This window comes from Pocillopora damicornis, chromosome 7, assembly GCF_964200805.1.
Source record: "Pocillopora damicornis chromosome 7, jaPocDami1.2, whole genome shotgun sequence".
In the NCBI taxonomy this organism is placed as follows: Eukaryota; Metazoa; Cnidaria; class Anthozoa; order Scleractinia; family Pocilloporidae; genus Pocillopora; species Pocillopora damicornis.
This window is the reverse complement of record NC_142676.1, coordinates 2,199,164-2,224,789: the sequence shown is the minus strand read 5'-3', so window position 1 is coordinate 2,224,789 and position 25,626 is coordinate 2,199,164. Positions and strand designations below refer to the sequence as shown.

Genomic DNA, 25,626 nt, shown 5'->3' with positions numbered 1-25,626 from the left:
TTCTGGGTGGAACTTAAAAGATCACGTCCCTAACGGACAAACAGTAACGTCATTGTTATGGTTTCTAGAACGCTTAGTCATACTGACTCATTGAGAACTCTTAATGGAACTTTCTAGAACCCTTAGTCAGCATAATTTCCTATCATGAAATAGCAATGTAATGTTACTAAAAATAGTTGTATTACAGATCTCTGGAATGTTCTAGAACATTTTATAAAACATTTATAAGGAGTCGCGATTTGTTAAAGTTGGCCTTTTCTTGAGTGAGCCTTTTTTTGAGAGTAAAGCTGGTGTTAGTACAGAGCCGGAGAGCGTGAATCGTTGGGATTCTTTATTGTTATTGGAATTGTCAGCCGTGTGGAAGGCTACGTTGGACAAGAGTTGTGTGGATATCAATAAGTTTCAAGGATCTTCGAAGAGAACTGTGAGTTGTGCAGTAGTGCACTGAGATTATAGTTTTATAGAGGGCTCTAAGATAAGTGAATAGTTATTGTGCTAGTTATTGGTACCGCTCCGTAGTAAGGTTATTACGTCAGTTAATAAAGTAGTTGAGTTGGTACGAGTTGTATCTTTCTGACGGTGGAGAAAATACCGTAACAAATCAAAGTGATAGCGAATTAATGTCCGGTGGCAAAGGCGTGGCAGCCATTACACTGCTGTTGAAGTGAATACTTCTTACGAAGCTGATTTTAACCTTCCCAGGTGAAAATCAGTCTCTTGTTCCAAAGATGGGTTGTCATCATCATCACACGGGGAATCGTACACTAATAGTCCATCTTCCTTTTCTTCTTGTTTCCCATTGTTTTCTCGCTGCTCCTCGAAGTCAGGCTAAAATGTAAGGCTAAATTTTTTTCTGATAGAGGTACAAACGGGGAGTTTCAGCTATTGCCATCGTTGTTTCCTGTTTGACAGAGCGCTGATGTTTGCACCCAGTCCCTCATCTTCTGTATGCTCTGTACTGTCACCTGTAGAGGTGGTAACGGGTGAATTGCTGTTATGGCCGGCAGGATCATTGCACGTCCAGGTGTAGGATACCAAGAATTTGGATTTGTAAAATATTACACCACCCAACAGGTTGTCCTCTTAAAGCCATCTTTTGCTGCATTTCCAAAGTTTCTTGGGTAATCTAAAACCGTGGAGGTTTTCGAGGCCGTTAAGCATTTCAACCGAAGCAGCAGTCTTAGACGCCTCGTTACCCCTCGGGCCATTGAGGATCTTTGATAAATTGGCAACTTCGCTTCTGATATAATTTTAATTGCCGCGCAATAACTCAAGAGTGTCGCTGAACAGCCCGACCACCTACCAAATGCTTCAGAACCTGCTCGCTTGGTGATTTTCGTGGACTGAGATGATCAATTTCTTCACAAATTCTAGTCAACGGACATCCCGGTTCTCGGTTTGTTTAAATGATTATTTTCCGAATCCCGCTCCTCAAAATCGCCGATTTCCGAGTCCCGTTTATGATATCAATCTCGCATCACGTTCCCCTCTTACTTTAAATTCCCGGATCCCCACCTTTAAATAAGCCCAATCCCGGATCCCGAAAAACCTATTTGCGACCCTCCTTCTTTGCACTGAATTAACCCTCTTCTGCATTGAATTACCTGAAAACTGGATTTATCTTAACCAATCAGAACTGAGTAATTCTTTTCACGTACCTTATTTTAGTCAGTCATTTTTGTGGTCGATTCAGTATCATTTGGTCATTCGTTAATATTTAGAATGTAGTTACTATATGAGTTTAAAAGTCCAGCGCTATGTAGGCTTGAGATTTGGTGATGAGTTTCCGAACTCTGGCTGTCTTGTCTAACTTCAAAGTGGACGTGCCTAGTTGGACGCACAAGAAAGTTCTTGTTTTGGCTAACGCAGTCAGAGGCTCATTCAGGTAATCGTAACCATTAAGTTTCACTGTTGTTGTTAATTTTCAGCAAGCAATACTGAATATATAAGCATGTACTCTAGCGCTTACTTAGTAGAAGAGTTGTGCAGAAGTAGAGACAGAATTCCGTAACTGAAATGAGTTTCTAGCAGCACAAGTCAGTGAGAATCAAATTGTGAGTGTCGAAAGAGATCAACCAGACTTACAAAGAATGAAGCAAAATTGGACGTAACTAAAATCTGTTGTGAATTGGAGAAGCGAGTAATTAAACGGAACAGTTAAAAAGACAGAGAGTCCTAAGCGTGGTGTGCTCGTTAGCTAGTTCTCGCCATCACAGCGAACCAGCATATTTAGAGGAGGACATTTGGCCGCTAATACTATCATTGACTTCTTTAACTTCATCCAACCCAACAAAAATGATATAAATAGATTTATAGAAATCAGAGCTCTAAATAGAATCCTTTCAATACAGATTACGAGCATTCCTGGCATATTACATGGAAATTTGCTATCCAATTTTTCCTAGTTACATAGAGCATTGGAATCACTCTCAGGTCACTGAAGTATTAAAAAAACATCGAAATCTGCAATCGATGTAACGTGAAAGAGATTTGATCAAATCATGGAAAAAGGCACATAGCTTTGTATGGAAGAACAAAGGATGAACTTCACTTAGACATAATGGAAATAGGACCGAGTGGAGTCCAATTTGGTCTGTGATCATACGAGTGATTAACAAAATCTGACGATTAACAGAATTGGACGACACAAAGTCCTGTTACCAATTAATCATAACCGTTCACAATTTCCGAAAAAAAAACATTTAGGAAAAACAACTGCGTTAGATACAATGTCTAACGTAAAAAATTTTTCTCCAATTTATTGTTATGGTTATTGTGATCACTACCGTCATTGGTGGATTTAGCTGAGTGGACTTAGTATGATTTCTTCAACTGTCCGATTACAGCAAACTGTCCAATTACAGCTGAACAGAATGATTAGTGAAGAATAAAGCAGCTAATGCACCATTCATATTTGAGGAAATTGTAATGGTTATCAAGATTCATTCAGAAAATGGCGGAACGCTCCTTTCCTCTTGCAACGACTGCTCCACAAAGAAAATGAGGCGGAGCGCATTCTGATCATTGAACAGATAAAGCAGATGGATTGCATCGTTATCACTTTGATGAATTGATCTCAACTGATCGACGATGTGATATATTGCCAGCCAAACAGAATTACAGGTCATCTATTTTTCGGTGGATCAATCCAAATAAATAATTTCCGATGAACATACCTATCCGTTTAGTTTTTGGCCAAAACACCTGGTTCTAATATTTTCCAGCTTCAATATATATGTCTAACTTCCTCATGATTGTAAATGCTAGAGAGTCGGACAATCATTTTAAAATGCAGACCTGAACAAAACTGAGCGATCCACAAAAAGATTGAAGACTGTACTGAGCCTCTCAATTTCTTTCTAAGACACGCGTCGAGCGTTTGCTAACGGCTGATTCCTGGCAGGTAGTACAGGAACAAACTTTAATCTGACAAGTTTCAAAGCGACCAACAGCAGCCCTTTTAGATGTGTTACGAGGAAACTCGCGAAGGAATTTTTCATCATATGTCTGCCATTTTGAGTGGTCCAAAAATTGTTGAAGGTTATTCACATGTTGCATAGTTTCAGCCGCCTTTCACGTGTTATTTTATAAACGATTGTTACTGAATCCAAGCAATATCTTAATTATACGATCTTCATTGCACATGTTAGACATATCTTGCACTCAATCAGTCAATGTTGTCTTTACAGGAGTCATAGATCTGTTTGGTGGTGCGGTCGGATTAGTGGAATTTAAGGCTTCACTTTTGGCATCTCATGGATTCGCTACTCTTGCTTTGGCCTACTTGGGCTATGACAATCAACCATTGCTTCCATCTTCAATAAACTTGGATTATTTTGAAGAAGCTACCAACTGGCTTCTAAGTCGCCCTAAAGTGCTTCCACTTGGTATCGGCAGGCACGCTATATGCTATGGGTCATGGATAACACTGTTAATGGCAAGCTATCAGATCGCACCAATAAAGGCCATTGTAGCTATTTCACCTCTGGTAATCGCCTTCCTTCTCCCTTTCCAATTAAAAGGGAAAGTCTCAGACATCATACCCCTTGATGAGACCAGAGTGGTTTCTTCAGAAAAGGGCAGCATCTGGCGCTTTGCCCAACCAACTGACATTGATTACATAAATCCAACACCAGTCTCCAAATACTCAGCTATTACACCAGTTGAGGACATTAGTTGCCCTGTCATGCTGGTTTCTGGAACTGATGACTTGAACAACCCCACCGATTTTACAGTAAAGTTCATTATTGATCGCCTGAAGGAGAATGGAAAAGAACATTTGTGCACAAACTTGCGTTATCCCCAAGCAGGACATCTCATCGAACCACCCTACTCTCCTCTTTGTGATTTTTTTTAGCAAATCTACTAAAGAAGAGTATGGTTACCCGTACCTAGCTTGGGGAGGGGAGACTGTTGCACATGCCAGAGCACAAGAAGACTGCTGGCTAAAGATTTTACATTTTCTGCGAACACATCTCCAACACGACACAGAGAGTGAGAAATAAGAATACTTTATTGCCTGCTATGTGTTTGAGAACTTTCACAGATAACTACAGGTCACCGAGGCTTTCGTTCGACCCAACATTAGGTTCTCGCAACACACAAAAAAGCACGTGCCAAGAGACTATCATCTCTTGCATTTGCCCATTCAATCATGTAGGTGGCCCATTCCCACGCGGTAGCTAATTAAATCGTTTCGGTTCAATGTCCCTAAACACTATGCCTGCACGTCTTGAATTGCTCTTATGCAAAGTTTTATGCGGCTATTTTGTTTGAAGTGACGAACTAACTCACGATATTTCTACTGAAGAATGCCTTTAAAATAGGCGGCCGTGATTTTTAAAAGTACCTGTAGGGTATCTGGGCGACATTTCCAAAGAAAATTATGAACTATCATTCTGGCTCATAACGTCCAAACGCCCTCTGATTTAAAAATTTCCATCAGAAGAAGGAAAGGACTTACATACAAGGCACGTACCTCTGTACAGAATTATCCAAGCAGAGTCCAAGCAGCGGGAGCAGTAGTGTGTATGTCAGTGCACATTACTTTTTCTTTCCGCGACCCAAAGATCTTTTCTTCGACATTTCTCCAACTTGAAAACAGCGCGCACGCCTTGTTGTTGTAGGCAGCGGCGAAGCTATGCGGACAGACCTTTGACATGAGGTAAAACCGCAGTAGCTTTGAGCTTGTTGGAGGGTTCGGCACTGTTGTTCGGTTTCCGGTCTTGGTAAGTTTCTGCAAGAGGGAAAAAGGATAACCATTAGAAACCAGAACAGATGACAGATGTTTTTTCTCCTCAGAGATGACGGAGGGTTTTGCTACAAGATTGAGGGTGTGGTGAATCATACGCTAAGTATTGATCGGTGTGCGTGGGCTTCCAGTATACGCTGGTGGTGAGGCGGCCGTCAGGTTCTCTTAAAACTGCGGTGTCTAAGAAGGCGAGTTTGTTGTCTTCCTCTGTCTCCATGGTGAAGCGGATGGAAGGCTACTGGTTGTTTAAATGCTGTAAGAAGTCATCTACGTTTTCGTGTTGGGTTAGACATGTATGAGCTTACAACTGGTGAATATACTGTGGTATTTAAACTGTATATTTTGAGTTGTCAGCTTCCTTTGATCCTATCTACGAAAAGAATGTCGCCATTCAATCTTGGGTCAAATTATCGTCGAACCTTTCGGGAACAATGCGTTACTGTCACGAATGATAATGACATAAATTATGCTGCCAAAGGAATAAATTAGTCTACAATGGTGAAAAAGAGATAATTGACGTCATAGGTCGTCGACTGAGTAGGTGCATCTCGGCCAATTTTGTCGTTAATTTCAAATAAGATGATTACCTTGTGGCCAAAATTCTCACTCGTCGACAAAATAACTAAGATTAACGTATTTCGACTGAAACCACTGCAGAAGATTACACTCGGGGCACGAGTTGTTGGAGATAGCGGGCAGGTGTTCGATTCACACGCTCACTTCATCGCTACCAAACATGGCCAGGTTGATGTTTGTAGTCAACCGTCTGTTGGTGGATCTTACCGCGGAGTCTCAGCTATGGGACTCTTATGGAGCATGAAACCATCACCTGGGCAGAGGAAAGGAATTCGACTGGTAAAATCTGATGTCACTAAACCTTACAAAGTCGTCTTGGACTGTTTTGATGGCCATACGGATCCGCAGGAATCGAGGTATTTGCAGCCTTTGTCTAGCAATACGTTCGAGAAGGGGTACATGGTGGATGGAGTGAAGAGAATTCCTGTGAGAGAAGGAAGAATCCGTGGAACTCTTTTTCTTCCTTCGGGTGATGGACCTTTTCCTGGTGAGTAACGAAAGATTGACGTTTATCTAAAAAGAACTGTTAGTCAAGAGTAGAATAGTGTTTTTAGAGATTAGAATTTGAAAAGAATCAGAATCCGCTATTGAGCTTTCCAGATGTGTCCTGATCTCTGTGCCCTGATGACATACAGTTCAGGTCTTTATCAAGAGTCACTTTTTGGGTTGGTATCCTCTGTATAATGCTACGGGTCATAATTTCGAAAATAATACTTTTCTTCAGTTTGCTGTTCTGCTACTTCAACAGGTCATCAATGAAAAGGAAAAAACGCAAACGCAAACGTTTGTCTGGAAACCCCAACCCATATCTCTATGCTGCAAGGTGACCTTGAAAGAATAAAGGGATATGAGATGTGGTTTTATCAATGGTTTCAACCATTTTCATTAATTCAAAAACTCTTAGAATATCTCAATTGTTTCAAACCCTTACGACGGCTTCTTTTTTATTTTCTCGGTAATCTCAGGCTTTAATCAATCCAAAAAAAGAAGTTACAGATCTCTCTCGTTGAAAAAGGGTTCCATAGGTTTTGAACTAATATTGCAGTTTCTGTTCGATAATCCAGTACAAAAATTCTCGGTAATAACAGTAAACATGAAGTGAATTTTAAAAAATGACTATAAGAAAAAATCGATGATCAAAATGAGTCTGTTACGCTGAGTATGACTCATTTCGTAATTCGACATGGTGTTCGCGCACAATTTAATTTTATACGCTTTCTGATGCTTTGGCATTCTTCTGACATTTTTTTCCTTTTCATCCAAAGACCTCTTGATTGAATCCAAGAGTTACCACTGAGGTAGTAAACCAGTTCGAGTAAACGACATTCAACCATGTGTTGTTGCCTCCAGCAGTATTTTACATTAAGCGATACTAAAATTTTATGTTATGAAGAAACAGTGGTAAAAAGGAGATAGCTCATCATTTAACAATAGAGAAGCCTTGATTGTGCTCTGCTCTGTTGTAAAGCACGCAGGAAGCGGCTAGAGCTCGAAAAAAGTGTAGGGAGAAATACGAGACGTAGTCGAGTAAACGACATTCAGCGATGTGTTGTAGCCTCTAGCAGTATTTTATTTTTAGCTTGAGTAAAATTTTATGTTAGGAAGTAACAGTGATAAGATTTTTTTGCTATGAAGTATTAGTTAGTATAGGTAATCACATGATTTCTAGTTTAATTTGGAATAAATAAGCACGAGTAAATTTTTTCACAGACTTGTGATTACGTAATAATATACATGGAAAAATACGAGATAGCTCATCATTTAACAAATAGAGAAGCCTTGACTGTGTTCTGTTTTGTTGTTAAGCACGTAGGAGGCGGCTCCTGCAATTTGTGGTCTTTGGGAAAATTTACTTTGAGCAGCTCGTGCAATTTGTGGTCTTTGAAAAATTTTACAAGTGCTTATTTATCCCAAATTGCACGAGAAAAGTCATAATAAATAGATTTAGCCAAGCCTAAAAGCGGAACTCGCATTTTTCTTCCCGCAAGTCTCAAAGGCACAACGCTTTGCCCCAGCCAGGAATAGAACCCGGGTCGTCCAACTCAGAGTTCACTGGTCAGTTCACTGACCACTGGACTACTGGAAAAAGTCGTGGCGTTGGCGTCGATTCATTGGTTGCCGACTTGCCTGTTCCGGAATTTTACTCTCAATTAAAGAAAAAAACTAGGGAAAAGTCCCGGAGAAAGTCGAACATAGTACAATTTGGCAGATGGCGTGACAGCTTTAGCTCAGCTCTATGCTCTATACTCTCAAAGAGCACTTTCTTTCAACCAATGACAGCATGCGTAATATCCGAACTTTATTATAAAAGTATGCAAGAGCAAAGCGCGGGCATCAAGTGCAAAAATAATTTATTGAAACCCTGCAAGTGGCATTGTGCGTTCGGTCAAAACAATCGCGTACGACCAAAACTGTGTTTATCTTAACCAATAAGAATTGAGTAATTTTTTCATGGATCTCATTAGCTTAGTCATTCATTTTCTATCGTCGATTCAGAGTGATTTGGTCATTCGTTAATAATTAGATTATAGCTACTATATGAATTTAAAAGTCCAAAGCTATGTAAGCTTGAGATTTGGTGATGAGTTTCCTGACTTGCTGTCCTGTATAACTTCCAAGTGGACGTGCCTAGTTGGACCCACGCGATAGTTCTTGTTTTGGTTAAAGCAGTCATCATAACCATTAAGTTTAACTGTTGTTGTTAATTTTCAGCAAACCATAGTGAATACATGAGCATGTACTCTAGAGGTTACTTAGTAAAAGAATGTAGACATGCAGAAGTAGAGACAGAATTCCGTAGCTGAAGTGAGTTTCTAGAAGTACAAGTCGGTAAGAATCATAGTGTGAGTGACGAAAGAGACTAACAAAGACTTGCAAAGAATGGAGCAAAATTGTATGTTACTAAAATTAACTAAATTAGAGAAGCGAGGAATTAAAGGAAACAGTACGAGAGTCCTAAGCGTGGTGTGCTCGTTTTCGTCACCATTGCGAACCAGCATATCTAGAGGAGGACATTTGGCTGCTAACACTATCATTGACGTTTTGGGCTTCATCCAACCCAACGAAAAGGATGTAAAATGGATTTAAAGAAATCAGAGCTCTAAATAGAATCCTTTTAATACAGATGACGAGCATTCCTAGCATATTACACGGAAATTTGCTACCCTATCTTTCCCAATTACATAAAACATTGGATCACTCTCAGGTCAATGAAGTATTAAAAAATCATTGAAATCCGCGAGGGATGTAAAGCGAAAAAGAATTTATAAAATCATGGAAAAATGCACAAAGCTTTTAATGGAAGAATAAAGGATGAACTTCAGTTAAACATAATGGTAATAGGACCAAGTGGACTCCATTTCGGTCTGTGATCACGCTAGTGATTAACAAAATCGAACGACCGCGATAAACAGTATTGAACGACACAAAGTCCCGTTTCCAATTAATCATAACCGTTCGCAATTTCCGGAAAAAAAAAAAAGAAAACGAATACATTTAGGACACAATTGTAGTAGAGACCATGTCTAAAGAAAAAAATTTTGTCCAATTTGGAAATTCCTCAGTTTTTTGTTTTTTCAGGATAAGTAGTTGTTGCTATGGTTATTGCGATCAATGCTGTGATTGGTGAATTTAGCTGAGTGGACCTGATATGATTGCTTTAACTGTCCGATTACAGCAAACTGTCCGATTACAATTGAATAGAATGATTAGTGAAGAATAAAGCAGTTAATGTACCATTCATATTTAAGGAAACTGTGATGGTTATCAAGATTCATTCAGAAAATGGCGGACGCTCCTTTCCTCTTGCAACGACCGCTCCACAAAGAAAACGAGGCGGAGCGCATTCCGACCATTGAACAGATAAAGATAGATTGCATCGTTATCATTTTGATGAACTGATCTCAACTGATCGATAATGTGAAAAACTGCCTGCAAAACAGAATTACAAGTCATCTATTTTATGATGGATGAATCCAAATTAGTAATTTCCAATGTTTATCAGTTTAATTTTTAGCCAAAAAACCTGGTTCCAATATTTTCCAGCAAGAATATATATGTCTAACTTCCTCGTCATTGTAAGCTCTAGAGAGTCGTGCGGTGATCGGACAATCATTTTAAAATGCATTCCTTAACAAAAATGAGCGATCCACAAAAAGATTGAGGACTGTACTGAGACTCTCCATTTCTTTCTAAGACACGCGTCGAGCGTTTGCTCACGTCTGATTCCTGGCAGGTAGACAGCAACAGCAGTCCTTAGATGTGTTACGCGGAAACTAGCGAAGGAATTTTTCATCATATGTCCGCCATTTTGAGTGGTCCAAAAATGTGTAAGGTTATTCACATTTTGTATAGTTAAAGCCGCCTTTGACGTGGTATTTTATAAACGATTGTTACTGAATCAAAGCAATATCTTAATCGTACGTAGTCATATCTTGCACTCAGTCAGTCAATGTTATCTTGACAGGAGTCATAGATCTGTTTGGTGCTACATGCGGATTGGTGGAATTTAAGGCTTCACTTTTGGCATCTCATGGATTCGCTACTCTTGCTTTGGCCTACTTGGGCTATGAAGATCAACCATCGTCTCCATCTTCAATAAACTTGGATTATTTTAAAGAGGCTGCCAACTGGCTTATAGGCCACCCTAAAGTACTTCCACATGGTATCGGCATGCACGCTATATGCTATGGGTCATGGATTGCATTGTTGATGGCAAGCTATCAGATCGCACCAATAAAGGCCATTGTAGCTAATTCGCCTCTGGTAATCGCCTTTCTTCACCCTTTCCAATTAAAAGGGAAAGTCTCAGACATCATACCCCCTGATGAGAGCAAGGTGATGTCTTCAGAAAAGGGCAGCATCTGGCGTTTCGCCCTACCAACTGGCATTGATTATATGAATCCAACCATGAGAAGACACACAGGGCTTGCACTGTAAGTATCCCGGAGAGCTCCATACAATTCCTTATAATAAAATTATAAGGAATTGTATGGAGCTTTTTTAGCGTCAGTCGAGGCGTGGAGGGTGTTGTCACGTACGATCCTTGCGAGGTGTTTTTCCCGACACTCTTCTGACAGAAGAATGTCGCGTAATGAAAGCAAACCAGAAACGATTGAAGAGCAACTCGGGCTTTCACATATCATCAAGTTCATCAAAACGAGCATCGAATTTCCTGCACATCAACAAGCCTTTGTTTTATACTTTTACACCGATCACGAGCTCATTTGTGTTTCGGAAATAGATCAATTAGCTACATAATGATGGCGGAATTTGTGAAGGATTTTGAAGATGAAGAAGAACGAAAAGAGCGAGTTATTAAATCACGAAAAAATACTCCAGAAGAAAGAAACAGACAGAGAAAAGAATGGAGAAAGAGGAAACAAGGGAAGCAAATGCCGAATTCAACGAATAAAAATGTTGAACTACAATCACTCAACCGCGAAGCGAATGAGTTGGTGCCTTGTACTTCTGAGGCTAAGGAAACGAAACTGCCTCCTTCGGACCAACATTTTGAGCCACAAAATGTCAAGAAACCCCATATCCTCGCGCTTAAACCAGGCAGTGAAGAGAAGAAAGAGGCCTTGGGTGGTTGTTCAAAAATGGCTGTTGGTGCCGACGCAGTTGTCTCGCAGAAACCTCGTGGGAAACGTCATCAAACCTTTTTAATTGGAAAAAAAACCACAGCGAGCAATGGATCCAGATTTGAACCCAAAGAACTCAGGCCAGAAAACATTGAATACTTGTCTAAAAATCCAGTTGGGAGTGGAAGCTTTGGACAGTGTTTTCTCGGGCGCTATCGAGGCATCGACGTTATTGTCAAGCAAATGACTCACAACGAAACGTCAGAGGATGAAGAACGAGCAAGGAGAGATTTACTCCACGAAGCAAAGGTCGTTTCTGCTTTGGGGGACCATCCACATCTACCCATGATTTTTGGTGTTGTTACAAAGGCCTCACCATTATGCCTTGTGACTCAATTTCATGGTGTTCAGCAAGAAAGTGTAACTCTCCATCAAGCGGCCGATAACAACGCAGTTACTAAAGCAAACTGTATTTCTATATTTAAAAAGATATGCAGTGTTTTAGACCACGTGCACTCTAAAGGATACCTTCATAACGACATCAAAGGAAACAATGTTGTACTAGAACGGCCCTCAGCCTCTGGGGAATTCAGCCCAGTTCTTATTGACTTTGGATAAAGCCTTAAGGTTTCATCTGTTACGTTGTACCGCAGAAACGGCACCGTTATGAAATGCAAAGGGAAAAACTATTTAGCCCCTGAGATTGTTAGTGAACGACTCTATAGCGTTGCCAGTGACATTTTTTCATTGGGAAGAATGCTTAAGGCGATATCGTCTTTGTTGGGTTTTTATGAAAGGGTCCGAGAATTGGTTAAAATGTCAACCAGAGATAAGCCGTCAGAGAGACCGAGCCTTTATGCTTTCTCTCGTAAGATTGCTGATGTTAAATTTTAGGTGTAGTATTTTCCAAGTCAGCAGACCTAATATCAGATAGAATCGCATCATTGCATAAAATCTCGCCTTCTGATTGGTTGACGAGGGGAGTTGTTTAGCGGGGCTAAGTGATATTGTTTCGCATCCACGTATACATAACAAATATAAGTAATGCTGTTTTCTTTTTATCTTGTTTTTATTCAAATATGTGATTCAAAGAAAATCCATTACTTGGCTCGTGAATTCCGCGTTAAATTACACTTAAAAACCGATATCGCACTCATCGCTTCGCGTATCGCTTTTCGCGTGCAATTAAATGCGGAATTCCCTCGTCAAGTAATGAATCTTCCTACAATAGTTTCATTCAAGGTTTAGTTACTACAATTTCAGCGATTTTAAAATGAAGGACAACTTCTTCCCCATGATTCTGCCACAAGAAATAGTTTATGACCCAGCTTACGTGACCTTAAGGGACCTATTGTTTGCGACAATGGCGGAATTTTTCAAGCTTGCGAGTCACGCGTCATTGATTGAGAGCATTGTTTCAAATCGTATAACTAACGAAAACTCGTAGAAGTGAGAAAGTTCATTGACTTCCGACTGCCGACTTTCGGCACGCCACGCATTAGCAGAGAAAGTCGATCATTGCTAAGTTACTAGACAACTGTTTTGACCTTGCGAGAAAAAAATGCCTTATTCAGCTCCCTGTCAACTGTGTACAAAGAAGTTTAAAACAGGTGTTTCACTGAGAAAACATTTCGGATTGAAACACCTGGAAAGGAATCTCGAGATCGCGCAATTTTTGGACGAATGAAACAGTCCATGTGAACAGCCAAAAGCAGCAGCACTTATTGACAAAGAAATGGAAGATTATCTCAAATGGCTTGGGGTTCTTGTGGAGCGAATCAACGGATCACTGGTACCGGATCACCCAGGTAAATGCTCTAACCCGCAATGTGTTCTTTATTTTGGTGTGCTTGGACTTACACACTTACTTACACCTAACTTTATTTTCATCGAAAGGAAAATGGTGCCATGTTGATTGCCTTCAAGTGCCACAGAAGTACTTCGCTCATTTACTCTGTCGTTTGGGAAACCCTATGGTAGACAGCGTACGCGATGCTCCCCATATCCGTCAGCCGATTTTCAAGAGAATAGCGCAGCGCTTTTCATATAAAATTTTCAATGAGGAAACCTTGAAGCTAGTGTTGGAAGAGCAAGACCTGCTGCAATTTCGGCCAAAAGCCTTATTCAGAAATAGCGATGAAGTGCCTGATATCTCCGAAATGTCAGCAGAAGAAGCACTAGCTTATGCAAAAGCGAGAGCCAGAAAGCAGGACTCAAGACCGACAAGCCGCTCGTACCTGGATATTGGTCCAGGTGAAGGACGCTGTACAAGGGAATTAGAACTGATATAGTGGCCGAGTCTCTACTCACGTTGCTCAGAGTACGGCAAACTTACTTTCCGCTTTTTTGTGAGGAAGACTTCATTATAGTTACATTCATTTCAATCTTTCAAAGGCTGAACAAGTAAGTGCAACGCATTTGAAAGAGATGTTGCGTTCGTTTTGCGTTCGAATTTCTAATTTCTTTAATCATCGTTGCGTGGTATACATATAGGGACTCTTAAGATCCATCGCTTCGTTACAAGGGTATACTGTACACTGTTACATACAGTTTTTATTTACTATTAACGTTCCTAGAGCAAGGACGCATAGACGTTTATGATCAATAAATATTTAATAATAATTGTATTTTTTTTAGAGGAAGACTTCACATATATAGTTACATATTCTTTTCAATATTTCAAAAGCTGAACAAGTAGGTGCAAGGTATTTAAAAGAGATTTTGTGTTCGCTTTGCGTTTGAATTTCTGATTTCGATAAAATCATTGTTACGTTGTATATATACAGGGACTCTAAGATCCTCGCTTTGTTATTGGGGTTTATTGTACACAGTTACACTCTATTCTTCTTTGCTATTAAGGTTCCTAAAGCAAGGATGCATACTCGACGTTTATGATCAATAAATATTGAATAATAACTGGAAATTTTTACTCTGCTCTTATAATTCGGCTAGATTACTGAACACCCTGCCACTCGTTTGCATCTCATTGAATAACAAAAGGCAATTCTTTGTGTATGCTTTGTTCTAAAAGCGTTTCGACATGTGGCCGGGTATTCTGAATGTACTGCGTTCGATTGATAAATTCGTTCGCTCCAAGTTCCTAAATCAAGGACCGTGATGCCTTATGTTTATGTTAAAAAAAAAGTATATTACAAAATGCTCACCGGTTGTTACGGTATAAGTCGAGCTATTGGTTTCGCGTAGTGTACTACTTAGTTGAAATTGTTGTGTAGTTTGACTTTCACTGCTTAAGTTTGTATGAAAACAACTTATATCGAAACAACCAAATCAACAAGAAAAAAATAACTTAAATCTTGGAATATTAGTCAGCAAAGCACGCTGCCTGTTTGCAACTCGTCGCAACGGTAACAACCGGTTTCGCTACTTGTCGAATTCGCTACCGCCTGGTTCGCAACAACTTCGTTTAAGATTACTTTCTGTAAACCACTTGGTCGATTTAGAACAAAAGTCTTTTAGTGTATTTCTCATTCTTTAAAGCTTGCCCCTAGGGCAGGACTTTGCTAATAAGTAGCGACACGAATTGTAGGTAGCGAACTCGAACGTAGCGAAATTTGACAAGGAGCGAAACCGTCGTAAAGCGTCGCAGTCTTCCATTAGCAAAGAGCGTCTCTTATAATGTCATTATGCTTCAGAAATTAAAAAGAAGATTCACCCTGAACTATTTACATTTAAGCAACCTAATCGGAAATAAGAATATTTCCGAATCCTAGAATGATATTTGTCATTCTTTCCCGCATCGGCAAAGCTGCACTTTGATTAGACCACAGTAGGATTTGGTCTGAAAGTAGGTCACTCACAGGACACTAAAAGAGAAACAACAAGTAACTGTTAAGGTTTCAGTCAAACCGGAAGAGAAGTAAGGCTGTTCATCAATAATGACCAATTTTAAATTTTAATTTGATGTTAGATAAAAATCTCTACCTGATAAGTTTGAGTATTTTTATTACCTGTTCACAACATGATGTATGAATATTATGTGAAGAAGTTTCATGTTAATCAATTGTGGCAGTTGAGAGTTAAGTCTCGTAGATGAAAGTTAATTTTTTTGAAAAAAAAATTAAAAGAAACAGAAACCCAATAAAAGTACAGCCTATGTTAATTACCTTTAACTAAATAAGACACTAGGTTACACAGCACTCATGGGTGTGCCACCTAAAGTGCAGCCAAAGGAAGTTACCTTTACTAAATACAACACTGGGCTACACTGCACCCATGGGTGTGCCACCTAAAGTGCAGCCTATGCTAATTACCTTTAACTAAATAAAAAACACTAGGTTATACTGCACCCATGGGTGTGCCACCTAAAGTGCAGCCTATGTTAGTTACCGTTTACTAAAGAAAACACTGGGTTACACTGCACCTATGGGTGTGCCACCTAAAGTGCAGCCTATGCTAATTACCTTTAACTAAATAAAAAACACTAGGTTATACTGCACCCATGGGTGTGCCACCTAAAGTGCAGCCTATGTTAGTTACCGTTTACTAAAGAAAACACTGGGTTATACTGCACCCATGGGTGTGCCACCTAAAGTGCAGCCTATGTTAGTTACCGTTTACTAAAGAAAACACTGGGTTATACTGCACCCATGGGTGTGCCACCTAAAGTGCAGCCTATGTTAGTTACCGTTTACTAAAGAAAACACTGGGTTACACTGCACCTATGGGTGTGCCACCTAAAGTGCAGCCTATGCTAATTACCTTTAACTAAATAAAAAACACTAGGTTATACTGCACCCATGGGTGTGCCACCTAAAGTGCAGCCTATGTTAGTTACCGTTTACTAAAGAAAACACTGGGTTATACTGCACCCATGGGTGTGCCACCTAAAGTGCAGCCTATGTTAGTTACCGTTTACTAAAGAAAACACTGGGTTATACTGCACCCATGGGTGTGCCACCTAAAGTGCAGCCTATGTTAGTTACCGTTTACTAAAGAAAACACTGGGTTACACTGCACCTATGGGTGTGCCACCTAAAGTGCAGCCTATGCTAATTACCTTTAACTAAATAAAAAACACTAGGTTATACTGCACCCATGGGTGTGCCACCTAAAGTGCAGCCTATGTTAGTTACCGTTTACTAAAGAAAACACTGGGTTACACTGTACCTATGGGTGTGCCACCTAAAGTGCAGCCTACAGTAGTTACCTTTAACTAAATAAAACACTGCGTTACACTGCACCCATGGGTGTGCCACCTAAAGTGCAGCCTATGTTAGTTACCGTTTACTAAAGAAAACACTGGGTTACACTGCACCTATGGGTGTGCCACCTAAAGTGCAGCCTACAGTAGTTACCTTTAACTAAATAAAACACTGGGTTACACTGCACCCATGGGTGTGCCACCTAAAGTGCAGCCTATGTTAGTTACCTTTACTAAATACAACACTGGGCTACACTGCACCCATGGGTGTGCCACCTAAAGTGCAGCCTATGTTAATTACCTTTAACTTAATAAAACACTAGGTTACACTGCACCTATGGGTATGCCACCTAAAGTACAGCCTATGTTAATTACCTTTTACTAAATAAAACACTAGGTTACACTGCACCAATGGGTGTGCCACCTAAAGAGCAGCCTATGTTAGTTACCGTTTACTAAAGAAAACACTGGGTTACACAGCACCTATGGGCGTGCCACCTAAAGTGCAGCCTATGTTAGTTACCGTTTACTAAAGAAAACACTGGGTTACACTGCACCTATGGGTGTGCCACCTATAGTGCAGCCTATGTCAGTTACTGTTTACTAAAGAAAACTCTGGGTTACACTGCACCTATGGGTGTGCCACCTAAAGTGCAGCCTATGTTAATTACCTTTAACTAAATAAAACACTAGGTTACACTGCACCCATGGGTGTGCCACCTAAAGTGCAGCCTATGTTAGTTACCGTTTACTAAAGAAAACACTGGGTTACACTGCACCTATGGGTGTGCCACCTAAAGTGCAGCCTACAGTAGTTACCTTTAACTAAATAAGACACTGGGTTACACTGCACCCATGGGTGTGCCACCTAAAGTGCAGCCTATGTTAGTTACCTTTAACTAAATTTAACACTGGGTTACACTGCACCCATGGGTGTACCACCTAAAGTGCAGCCTATGTTAGTTACCTTGAACTAAATTAAACACTGAGTTACACTGCACCTATGGATCTCTAACTATAGAAAATTCTGTGTTACTCTACACTTTAAGGTGTGTTAACTAACAGAATCAGACATGCTAAAATTAAACAATGGTTCACACTTCAATTCTGAGCTCACCTATATTCCTATATGCAGTAGCTTTCAGTTAATGGAGCTCCATTAATTTCAAGCTGCTGTGTGATGGAATTAGTCATAAGATGGGCAAATTACATAGGAGACTGTAGCAATTAAAGAAATACTCACAGAGGTATTTGATTCCTAAAGTGCACTCTGACGGATCGTCTGGACGCTGTATGAACTCAATGAATACACATTACCAGTGAACTTGACTACATGATGTTAAATCAAGTTGCAAGTATAAAAATAATAGTTGCATCAACATGAACACGAGCCTGGTAAAATGTAACTCTGTTAAGGATCAAAGTTTTTGCCGTGTTCACATCTTCATAAGGCTTCTTGAATTTATCCAGTGGTAGGGCAAGTTCTACAATTTTTTGAAGGTGCTGACGGATTTCCTGTTCTGTTGGACCTGAAACACAACAGCATGAGAGCAAATTAAAACAGAAAAAAAAAAGATTTTTTAAGACCTATGGAAAACATCTCTTGAAAACATTATTTTAGGAAATGTCTTACCAGACATTGAACTGACATGGATATTCCGCTTTGTAATAGCAGACTGTTGATCTGACTTCTTCTTTACTGAGATGCGATCGCCATGAAATGACTCTGGGCCATAGTTTTTCAAGGCAGCATTGGCCTCTGCTAGGGAATCTACCCTGTATGCAAGAAGACCAATGGATGCCAACAACTGTTCAGTGTTGCGCATCTCCATATGGAGAGCACAAAGTTGAATGTTGCAAAGCTCTTCATCCAAAAGAAAAACCAGATCATCTCGTATACCAGTTGATCTACAAGACAATTTCAAAGAATGATTGATTTTCTGAAGCAATGAATCAGTTCATGTTTTTCTCTAAAAATGTTTTTCTTTTTCTTTTTCAATTACCAAACTATGAGTACTCCTTTCCTGACAGTATGAAAACAATTTTTGGCAACCTTCCAAGTTTGGCAAAAGATCCTGAATGAGGATTTTAGTTTACTAGCAACAATTAAAAAAAAACCCCAAACTATACACTTAATTTCAGTTCATGCTTTAGTACAAGTCATTTCCCTATGGCTTACAAAATTCATTTTGTTATGTAACAGTAAAAAAATCCCCTTTATGTGTTTGAATATAATTTAATATGACAATGATCAAATGCCTACACACCTTCCTATGTTGCATTTACTTCTGAGGCAATCCAGGCATGTCTCATCTGGAGCAACATCATGGCATTTGCAACCCTGACAAAAATAGGCACACTATCAAATAATATATAATATTATAATTTCAGATAGAACTACACATTTATCATGCTTCCGATTATCTTCTTCAGAGTTCATGCAGATTTTTGGATCCAAAATTCAAGACTTTTCCCAGACCTTTTTTCCAAAACATCAATTTATTTTTCCAGACTGAAGATGGTCAAATAGGTGATCAATAGAGATCTTGAAAAATGCAGAAACCAAGCTTCTTTCATGATGCACTGCAAATGTACAATAACCATGGTGCAATTGTGAAACTTCTCATTCTGTGATTGAATGTCTTAGCTACAGGCGAGATTGAATTGACCACAGGGGAAAAAAATGAACTTATTAAGCACTTTATGTAGCTATAAAAAAACTCCAGACTTGAACTATTTTTCTAGACATTATCTTCAATTTCAAGACTATTTCCAGGTCTGGAAAATCAAGACTTTTCCAAGAATTTATGACTCTGTGTGAGCCCTGTTCTTTTTACAGTACAGTACATGTATTCATACTTTCAGTGATTTTAAATGTTTTAAAGCAGAATGACCTTTAGAGAAGTACTTTACAACTTTTTTTGACTGAATTAAAGCAACTTGATGTTTCTATCACTCACTAATTATTTTCCCAAATATTGGCAAAGGTCAAAGTCATCTGAAATCACTGTAAAAAAGTTGATGAACTGATGCAGCACTTTTATGTACCTCAACTTTAACAGCACAAGTTGCAGTTGCCCCATACTAATTTCTATATCATTTGAGTACTTTACCCTGATAGCATTGCAGATGAAACAGAACTCGACACTGACACCTCTACCACCTAACATGAATGAAGCATTCGTCTTCTTCACCAAAAGAAGTACCAAGGTCTTGTAGTCCAGTACAACTAAGTTTGATAACAGAAATGGAAAAGCAAAAGTTAACATGCTAAACTTTCCAGGAAATTAATCTCTAATGTATCTAAAGAAAAGGGTAGTCAAATCAATTTCTGACGTAAAATAGTAATAAATTCCAGGTTTTATTTCTTGCTGCTGCAGTTAAACCTTGAACATGTTTTACAATATAAAAAAACTCTTAATTTACTATAGTTTGACTACTGCTTCAATCTAGTTCTAGTCAGACTACCAACTGGGCAGAAACACAATAAATTGCTATAAATAGTATCATGAACAAGAAGTTGACTTTTAAAGAAAATTCCAAGACTAACATTGATTCTTACCCAGAAATTCAACGGTGTAATGTCTACCATCAACTATCATTCCTTTTTCCTTTAATATTTTCTTCTGGTGGTTGATGTCCTCAAGATGAATCTTGAGGTTGTCTCTGTCAACAAATAAAAATCAAAAATCTATACAGTCATTGTTATATTTAGTGCATTAAAGCCAAATTAGGGATATTGATATCAATCCACTTAGATCTCAGAGTGGATGCATGACCTGGTGATATTGCAACTGAGTGGGGCTTACAAAAATCTGTAATTGTGTTATTTAAGTTAAATGCACATACAACCACAAGCATATTTTAGCCAGAAGGTAGTAAAGAGTTCAGGCAAGTTGCAATTCACAAACCTGTCTTCTTTACAGTTGACTTCTGGGTCGCCAAATGCGCACATGTTCGAAAGCACCATCGCCAAACTTTCCCTGTTTCTTTCGCACACGTCATGCACGTCCTTGATGACGCGACTGCTTCGCTGCTTCATCGCTTCATCAACAGCACCTTTTCTGGAGTATCCAAATCTTCCTTTTCGCTGATCTCCTTTAGATTTGGGGAAACATTCTTTTTTTCAGCTCTTTGCGAGTTTCCACTGTTTGGGGGTGTCATGGCCACGAATCTAGGTTGTGTCGCCCCATTGCCTTGTCGCCCCAGGTTATGTCGCCCCAACCGAAGTTACGTCGCCCCAACATCGGAGTTGTGTCGCCCCGACATATTAGTTGTGTCGCCCCATCATCAAAATTATGTCGCCCCATCGAAGATGATAAATCTACTTCGAACATTTCGGCTTACTTCAGGATTTTATTTCAATAGTTTGATGTAAAGCATGCTAAAAATGAAGTCATGTAACATTAACTAACCTTTCATTCGTGTTTTTATATCAAAAGGTGCTTTAGTAGAGGAAAGGGCAATCAAAAAACACACTCAGAGTCAATTGAATTGTGGCCTCAACGAACGGCGATATTTTTAAACTTTATACGGCATTAACAAATAATAAATAATAAATTGATTTATGGTCTTCAAAAACAACTAATGGCGAAATTTTTTAGAGAAAACAAGAATATACTAAATAATGGTAAGTGACACTAACCTTCCTCCACAGGGCTTGAGTCCAATGGAAGACGCACCCCAGTAGTTTGACGTCTGGGAGCAGTTGTCGAAGTACCTTCCAAACTGCACACTCGAAGTCTAGCGTGACTTGTCGTAGCGCTGAGGATGGTAACAGCTCTAGCAGCTCTCGGAAAACAGCTCTGTAATCACGCTTCCGTTTGCCCGACATAAGGACAAACAACCAACGGCACCTGCTTGACGTAGTCAACTTCCTTTACGAAGGCGTTGACTGTTAACAGCTGGGTAAACGGCTGACGGTACAGCTTGAAGGTCGCATCCACGTACCAGCTTTTTGCTCTGTTGAGTAGGTCGAGTTGGTGTCGTGTCGCGAAAATCAAATGACGGCGTCCACCAACCTAGTTAGAAAACGAATGCCATAATTAACCTACTGTAAACTGCCGCATAATAATTACAACACTGCTCCAGTCCGTTTAAAAGATCTTTGTTGCGAAACTGTAAAACGGTTTAAAATTAAAAGGATGGTTTTAGGATTTAATAAGTAAATTAATCTATTAAGCAAACAGATTCCATAAAGATTTTGTGTTGTGAAATTATAAAAACAATAAAAAACGGGTGGTTTTCGAAATAAGTTACATCGAGTTACATCGTAATAATCTTACAAACTTTTCCTTCGATCGATCGATAAATCTTACAGCAGTGTTATGTTTATGTTATAAGTCGATCGTTCGCGTAAATCGATCGGAGAATCTTACAAACTTTTACTTGATAAGCGAAGTTGCGCGTTTGGGCGACGCAACTTTGATGTTGGGGCGACACAACTCCGATGTTGGGGCGACGTAACTTCGATTGGGGCGACGTAACCTGGGGCGACAAGGCAATGGGGCGACACAACCTGACACCATGGCCACAGATGATGTCTTGTTCGTTGGTGTCGTTGGCATTTCAAAGCATCGTGAAGCACGTGGTCGTTCTTTGTTTGCTTGGCCTTCATTTTCTTCGTCGATAGACATTTTACTGAGATCTACTGAGTTCAGCAAATCTCTCAGCTGCGAAATGAACTCAGAGCTTTCTGAAGAGGAACGGCGAAGCAGAGTGGTTATCAACCCAAACGAGGAACAGACAATTTCCGTTGCATTAGAGGACTTCTTGTTCGAGTAATGGTAGCGATCTAGCAGCCGAATGTGGGCACTGTCGATTCTTTGAAAATCGCTTGGAAAACTGGCGACAACAGGCGACCGCTTAAAGTATTGGATCCACAAACTTTCGAACTTAGAATGAACCAAGTCAATTGTGGACTTAATTCAGAGCTGATGACCGGAGTGAAGGGCGAAAAACCCTTCCTACCTGACATCTCTACTGCTACTGAATCACGCGTTTGAAATACGAAACTGCAAAGAAAAGATAGGCGGGTAAAAACCATGACATTCGAATATCGACATAGTAACATTATCCAGCTGCTAACTCGAGAGTGTTGATAATTTAAGCTAGTCGGCCCATGACATATTTAATGAGATTAAATCAAATTAACTTCGGGATTATCACACCTGAAAAAGACGAGCCCAGCGGGCTTAATACTTACAGTGCAAAGCACTTGTGTCTTCTCATGACAGTTTCCAAGTACTCAGCTATTACACCAGTTGAGAACATCAATTGCCCTGTCATGCTGGTTTCTGGAACTGCTGACTTGTACATCCCCACCGATTTTACAGTAAAGTTCATTATTGATCGCCTGAAGGAGAATGGAAAAGAACATTTGTGCACAAACTTGCGCTATCCCCAAGCAGGACATCTCATCGAACCACCCTACTCTCCTCTTTGTGATTTTTCTTTCAGCAAATCCTTAAAAGAATGGTGTGGTTACCCGTACGTAGCTTGGGGAGGGGAGACTGTTGCACATGCCAGGGCACAAGAAGACTGCTGGCCAAAGATTTTACATTTTCTGCGAAAACATCTCCAACAAGACACAAAGAGTGAGGAATAAGAATACTTTAATGCTTGCTATGTGTTTGAGAACTTTCACAGATAACTACAGGTCACCGAGGCTTTTGTTCGACCCAACATTAGGTTCTCGCAACACACAAAAAAGCACGTGCCAAGAGACTATAATCTCTTGCATTTGCCCATTCAATCATGTAGGTGGCCCAGTCCCACGCGGTAGCTAATTAAATCGTTTCGGTTCAATGTCCCTAAACAATGCAGTTAATGTTAATGCCTGCACGTTTTGAATTGCTCTTATGCAAAGCTTTATGCGGCTATTTTTTTTTTTTTTTTGAAGTGACGAACTAACTCACGATATTTCTACAGAAGAATGCCTTTAAAAATAGGCGGCCGTGATTTTTACAAGTACCTGTAGGGTATCTGAGCAACATCTCCAGAGAAAATTATGAACTATCATTCTGACTCATAACGTCCAAACGCCCTCTGATTTTAAAATTTCCACTCGAAGGAGGAGGGGGGGTGTGGGGAAGGGGGAAAGGACTTATATACAAGGTACGTAGCTCTGTACAGAATTATCCAAGCAGAGTCCACGCAGCGGGAGCACTGCGTGTAATTTTGGGGAAATATGTTATTGAAAGAAACGAAGTACTCTTTAATGTTTGCGTAGCCTCATGTTTTCAAATCCGAGGGCCCAGAGAATCCTCTTATGCACACTTACTACTCCGTCTCGGGGTTTCATAACTGCATAGAGTCCTGCCAACCCTGTCCTGCTTGGATGGGATTATTCAAACAGGGGAAAAGTCCTTTATTTCGTAAATGCTGTCTACATATCATTTATTTTTAACAAAAGAACTTTACCACTTATTCTGGTAGACTTTCTTCTTTTTTATTTTCACTAGTTACCTACATCTGTTTATATCAGTGCACATTACGTTTTCCTACCGCAACCCGAAGATCAACAATCAAAATTTTTATTGAGATATTAACTCAAAATTTGATTATTTTCTCTCCTTAGGTATGGAAGAAAAATGACTGCAAGGGAGGAATTTGCTCTTAAAGCTTTTTAAGAATGTCTAATTCTGAGTGATTGGTAAAAAAAAGGTGCTAAAGTGAATATGTGTAATTCAATGATATAGCTTAACCCTTAAACTTATACAAGTGTTAACATTAAAAGCTAAGTTTTTCGTTTGTCTCACGATGTAGTCACGTGTGATAAAGATCGAGACGTTTCGACTCCATACTGCTGGTCTTCTTCAGGCTATGACGTCGACTGGTCCTGCGTGACCTTATAAAGCATGATGCTCTGCTATGATTAGTGGTTTTTCAACAGCTCTGATTGGTGCATTTTCGATCCTTGCTGTTCAATCAGTGATTTGCTCCCTCGCACGGCTCTCCTGTTGTTGTGTTTTTTGATCGTGGGGATCCACGCTTTTGGAATTTCTATTCCACTATCCCTGTTGATGTTGTTGGGGTGAAGTCTTATATGAATTGCCTCTTTGACCCTGCACGTGTAGTAATAAGGGTCACGATCAATAAACTTTACTTCGTTCCAGAGTGGCTCGTGTCCGGTGTTGTGGGCATGCTCTGAAACGGCGGAGGTCTCGGTACCGCGAGTCGAATGTCTCGATCGTGCTCCTTAATTCTGTCCCGCAAAGGTCTTCCAGTCTCTCCAATGTACACCTTGCTGCATTCACAGGGAATCCTGTAAACTACGCCATCTTGTTTAGCCGGGTCGACAGCGTCTTTTGGTCGTACTAACTGAGATCTTAGCGTAGTCTCCGACTTAAAAATAGCGCGTACGCCTTGTTGTTGTAGGCAACGACGAAGCTGTTCGGACAGACCTTTGACATAAGGTAAAACCGCAGTAGCTTTGAACTCGTTGGCGGGTTCGCCACTGTTGTTCGGTTTTTCCGGTCTTGGTAAGTTTCTGTAAGAAAGAAAAAGTATAACCATTAGAAACCAGAACAGATGACAGATGTTTTCGCTCCTCGGAGATGTCGGAGGGTTTTGTTACGAGGCGTTTGGCGCGCTCGTAAAGGCACTTAACAATACCGCGCTTTACTGATTGAGGGTGGTGTGAACCATACGCTAAGTATTGATCGGTGTGCGTGGGCTTCCTGTATACGCAGGTCGTGAGGCGGCCTTCAGGTTCTCTTAAAACTGCGTTGTCTAGGAAGGCGAGTTTGTTGTCTTTCTCTGTCCTTGTGGTTGACGTAGCTGCCTTGCTATTTGTTGGTCCCTTAAGATTAGTGTTTTCCATCGACTAAACCTTTTATTTTTACACTGCCAAATGGTACGTATTATTTTTCATCATTTTACACTTACTACACTTTCTACACACACACTTCCTTTCCCCTAATTAACCCACCATTTTTGTGGAGATTTGGAAACCCTTTCATTAGGGATTCCATAACTTTACACCTGCAATGCCATAAAGGTTGCAAGATAATTCCATTGCTTAATATAAAAAAATGAAAAAAAACAGCTTTATA

General features: G+C 39.9%; 4 protein-coding genes, 1 long non-coding RNA gene and 2 pseudogenes across 6 annotated transcripts; 6 read left to right on the top strand and 1 right to left on the bottom strand.

Moving 5' to 3' along the window:
- The first annotated feature begins 250 nt into the window (after positions 1–250).
- Positions 251–2,214, top strand: LOC149042002 (uncharacterized). Its single transcript, XR_016188712.1, has 2 exons — positions 251–424; positions 913–2,214. It is a non-coding gene; the product is annotated as an uncharacterized LOC149042002 (long non-coding RNA).
- A 1,429-nt stretch (positions 2,215–3,643) lies between these two features.
- On the top strand, positions 3,644–4,505 carry LOC149042001 (bile acid-CoA:amino acid N-acyltransferase-like; annotated as a pseudogene).
- A 930-nt stretch (positions 4,506–5,435) lies between these two features.
- LOC113679534 (bile acid-CoA:amino acid N-acyltransferase pseudogene) lies at positions 5,436–10,765 on the top strand (annotated as a pseudogene). Its single transcript, XR_016188311.1, has 2 exons — positions 5,436–6,314; positions 10,293–10,765. The product of XR_016188311.1 is annotated as a bile acid-CoA:amino acid N-acyltransferase pseudogene (transcript).
- Positions 10,766–10,837: 72 nt separating this feature from the next.
- On the top strand, positions 10,838–12,042 carry LOC149042000 (uncharacterized). The gene has a single exon (XM_089213357.1). It carries the CDS (start codon positions 11,086–11,088, stop codon positions 12,025–12,027), a length of 942 nt encoding a protein of 313 aa, XP_089069483.1. The 5' UTR covers positions 10,838–11,085; the 3' UTR covers positions 12,028–12,042.
- A 721-nt stretch (positions 12,043–12,763) lies between these two features.
- On the top strand, positions 12,764–13,867 carry LOC113682247 (uncharacterized). Its single transcript, XM_027199401.2, has 2 exons — positions 12,764–13,217; positions 13,306–13,867. Exons 1-2 carry the CDS (start codon positions 13,145–13,147, stop codon positions 13,698–13,700), a joined length of 468 nt encoding a protein of 155 aa, XP_027055202.2. The 5' UTR covers positions 12,764–13,144; the 3' UTR covers positions 13,701–13,867.
- Positions 13,868–14,003: 136 nt separating this feature from the next.
- On the bottom strand, positions 14,004–20,744 carry LOC149041999 (uncharacterized). The gene is made up of 7 exons (XM_089213358.1): positions 20,482–20,744; positions 20,133–20,236; positions 19,684–19,799; positions 18,838–18,911; positions 18,204–18,478; positions 17,814–18,099; positions 14,004–15,233 (listed from the first exon to the last, which is right to left on the bottom strand). The coding sequence occupies exons 1-6, from the start codon at positions 20,610–20,612 to the stop codon at positions 17,915–17,917; spliced, it is 885 nt and encodes a 294-aa protein (XP_089069484.1). The 5' UTR covers positions 20,613–20,744; the 3' UTR covers positions 14,004–15,233; positions 17,814–17,914.
- Positions 20,745–22,691: 1,947 nt separating this feature from the next.
- LOC149041998 (bile acid-CoA:amino acid N-acyltransferase-like) lies at positions 22,692–24,333 on the top strand. The gene is made up of 2 exons (XM_089211948.1): positions 22,692–23,166; positions 24,150–24,333. The coding sequence occupies exons 1-2, from the start codon at positions 22,692–22,694 to the stop codon at positions 24,164–24,166; spliced, it is 492 nt and encodes a 163-aa protein (XP_089068074.1). The 3' UTR covers positions 24,167–24,333.
- The last annotated feature ends 1,293 nt before the right edge of the window (positions 24,334–25,626 follow it).

What these genes read in the sequence shown, in the direction of transcription:
- LOC149042000 (XM_089213357.1), top strand. Translation starts at nt 11,086, where the DNA reads ATGATGGCGGAATTTGTGAAGGATTTTGAAGATGAAGAAGAACGAAAA.
- LOC113682247 (XM_027199401.2), top strand. Translation starts at nt 13,145, where the DNA reads ATGGAAGATTATCTCAAATGGCTTGGGGTTCTTGTGGAGCGAATCAAC. An exon ending in ACTGGTACCGGATCACCCAG is followed by an intron (nt 13,218 to 13,305) that starts GTAAATGCTCTA and finishes TTTCATCGAAAG; the next exon opens with GAAAATGGTGCCATGTTGAT.
- LOC149041999 (XM_089213358.1), bottom strand. Translation starts at nt 20,612, where the DNA reads ATGAAGCAGCGAAGCAGTCGCGTCATCAAGGACGTGCATGACGTGTGC. An exon ending in GTCAACTGTAAAGAAGACAG is followed by an intron (nt 20,237 to 20,481) that starts GTTTGTGAATTG and finishes ATTTGTTGACAG; the next exon opens with AGACAACCTCAAGATTCATC. An exon ending in TTACACCGTTGAATTTCTGG is followed by an intron (nt 19,800 to 20,132) that starts GTAAGAATCAAT and finishes TATCAAACTTAG; the next exon opens with TTGTACTGGACTACAAGACC.
- LOC149041998 (XM_089211948.1), top strand. Translation starts at nt 22,692, where the DNA reads ATGACATATTTAATGAGATTAAATCAAATTAACTTCGGGATTATCACA.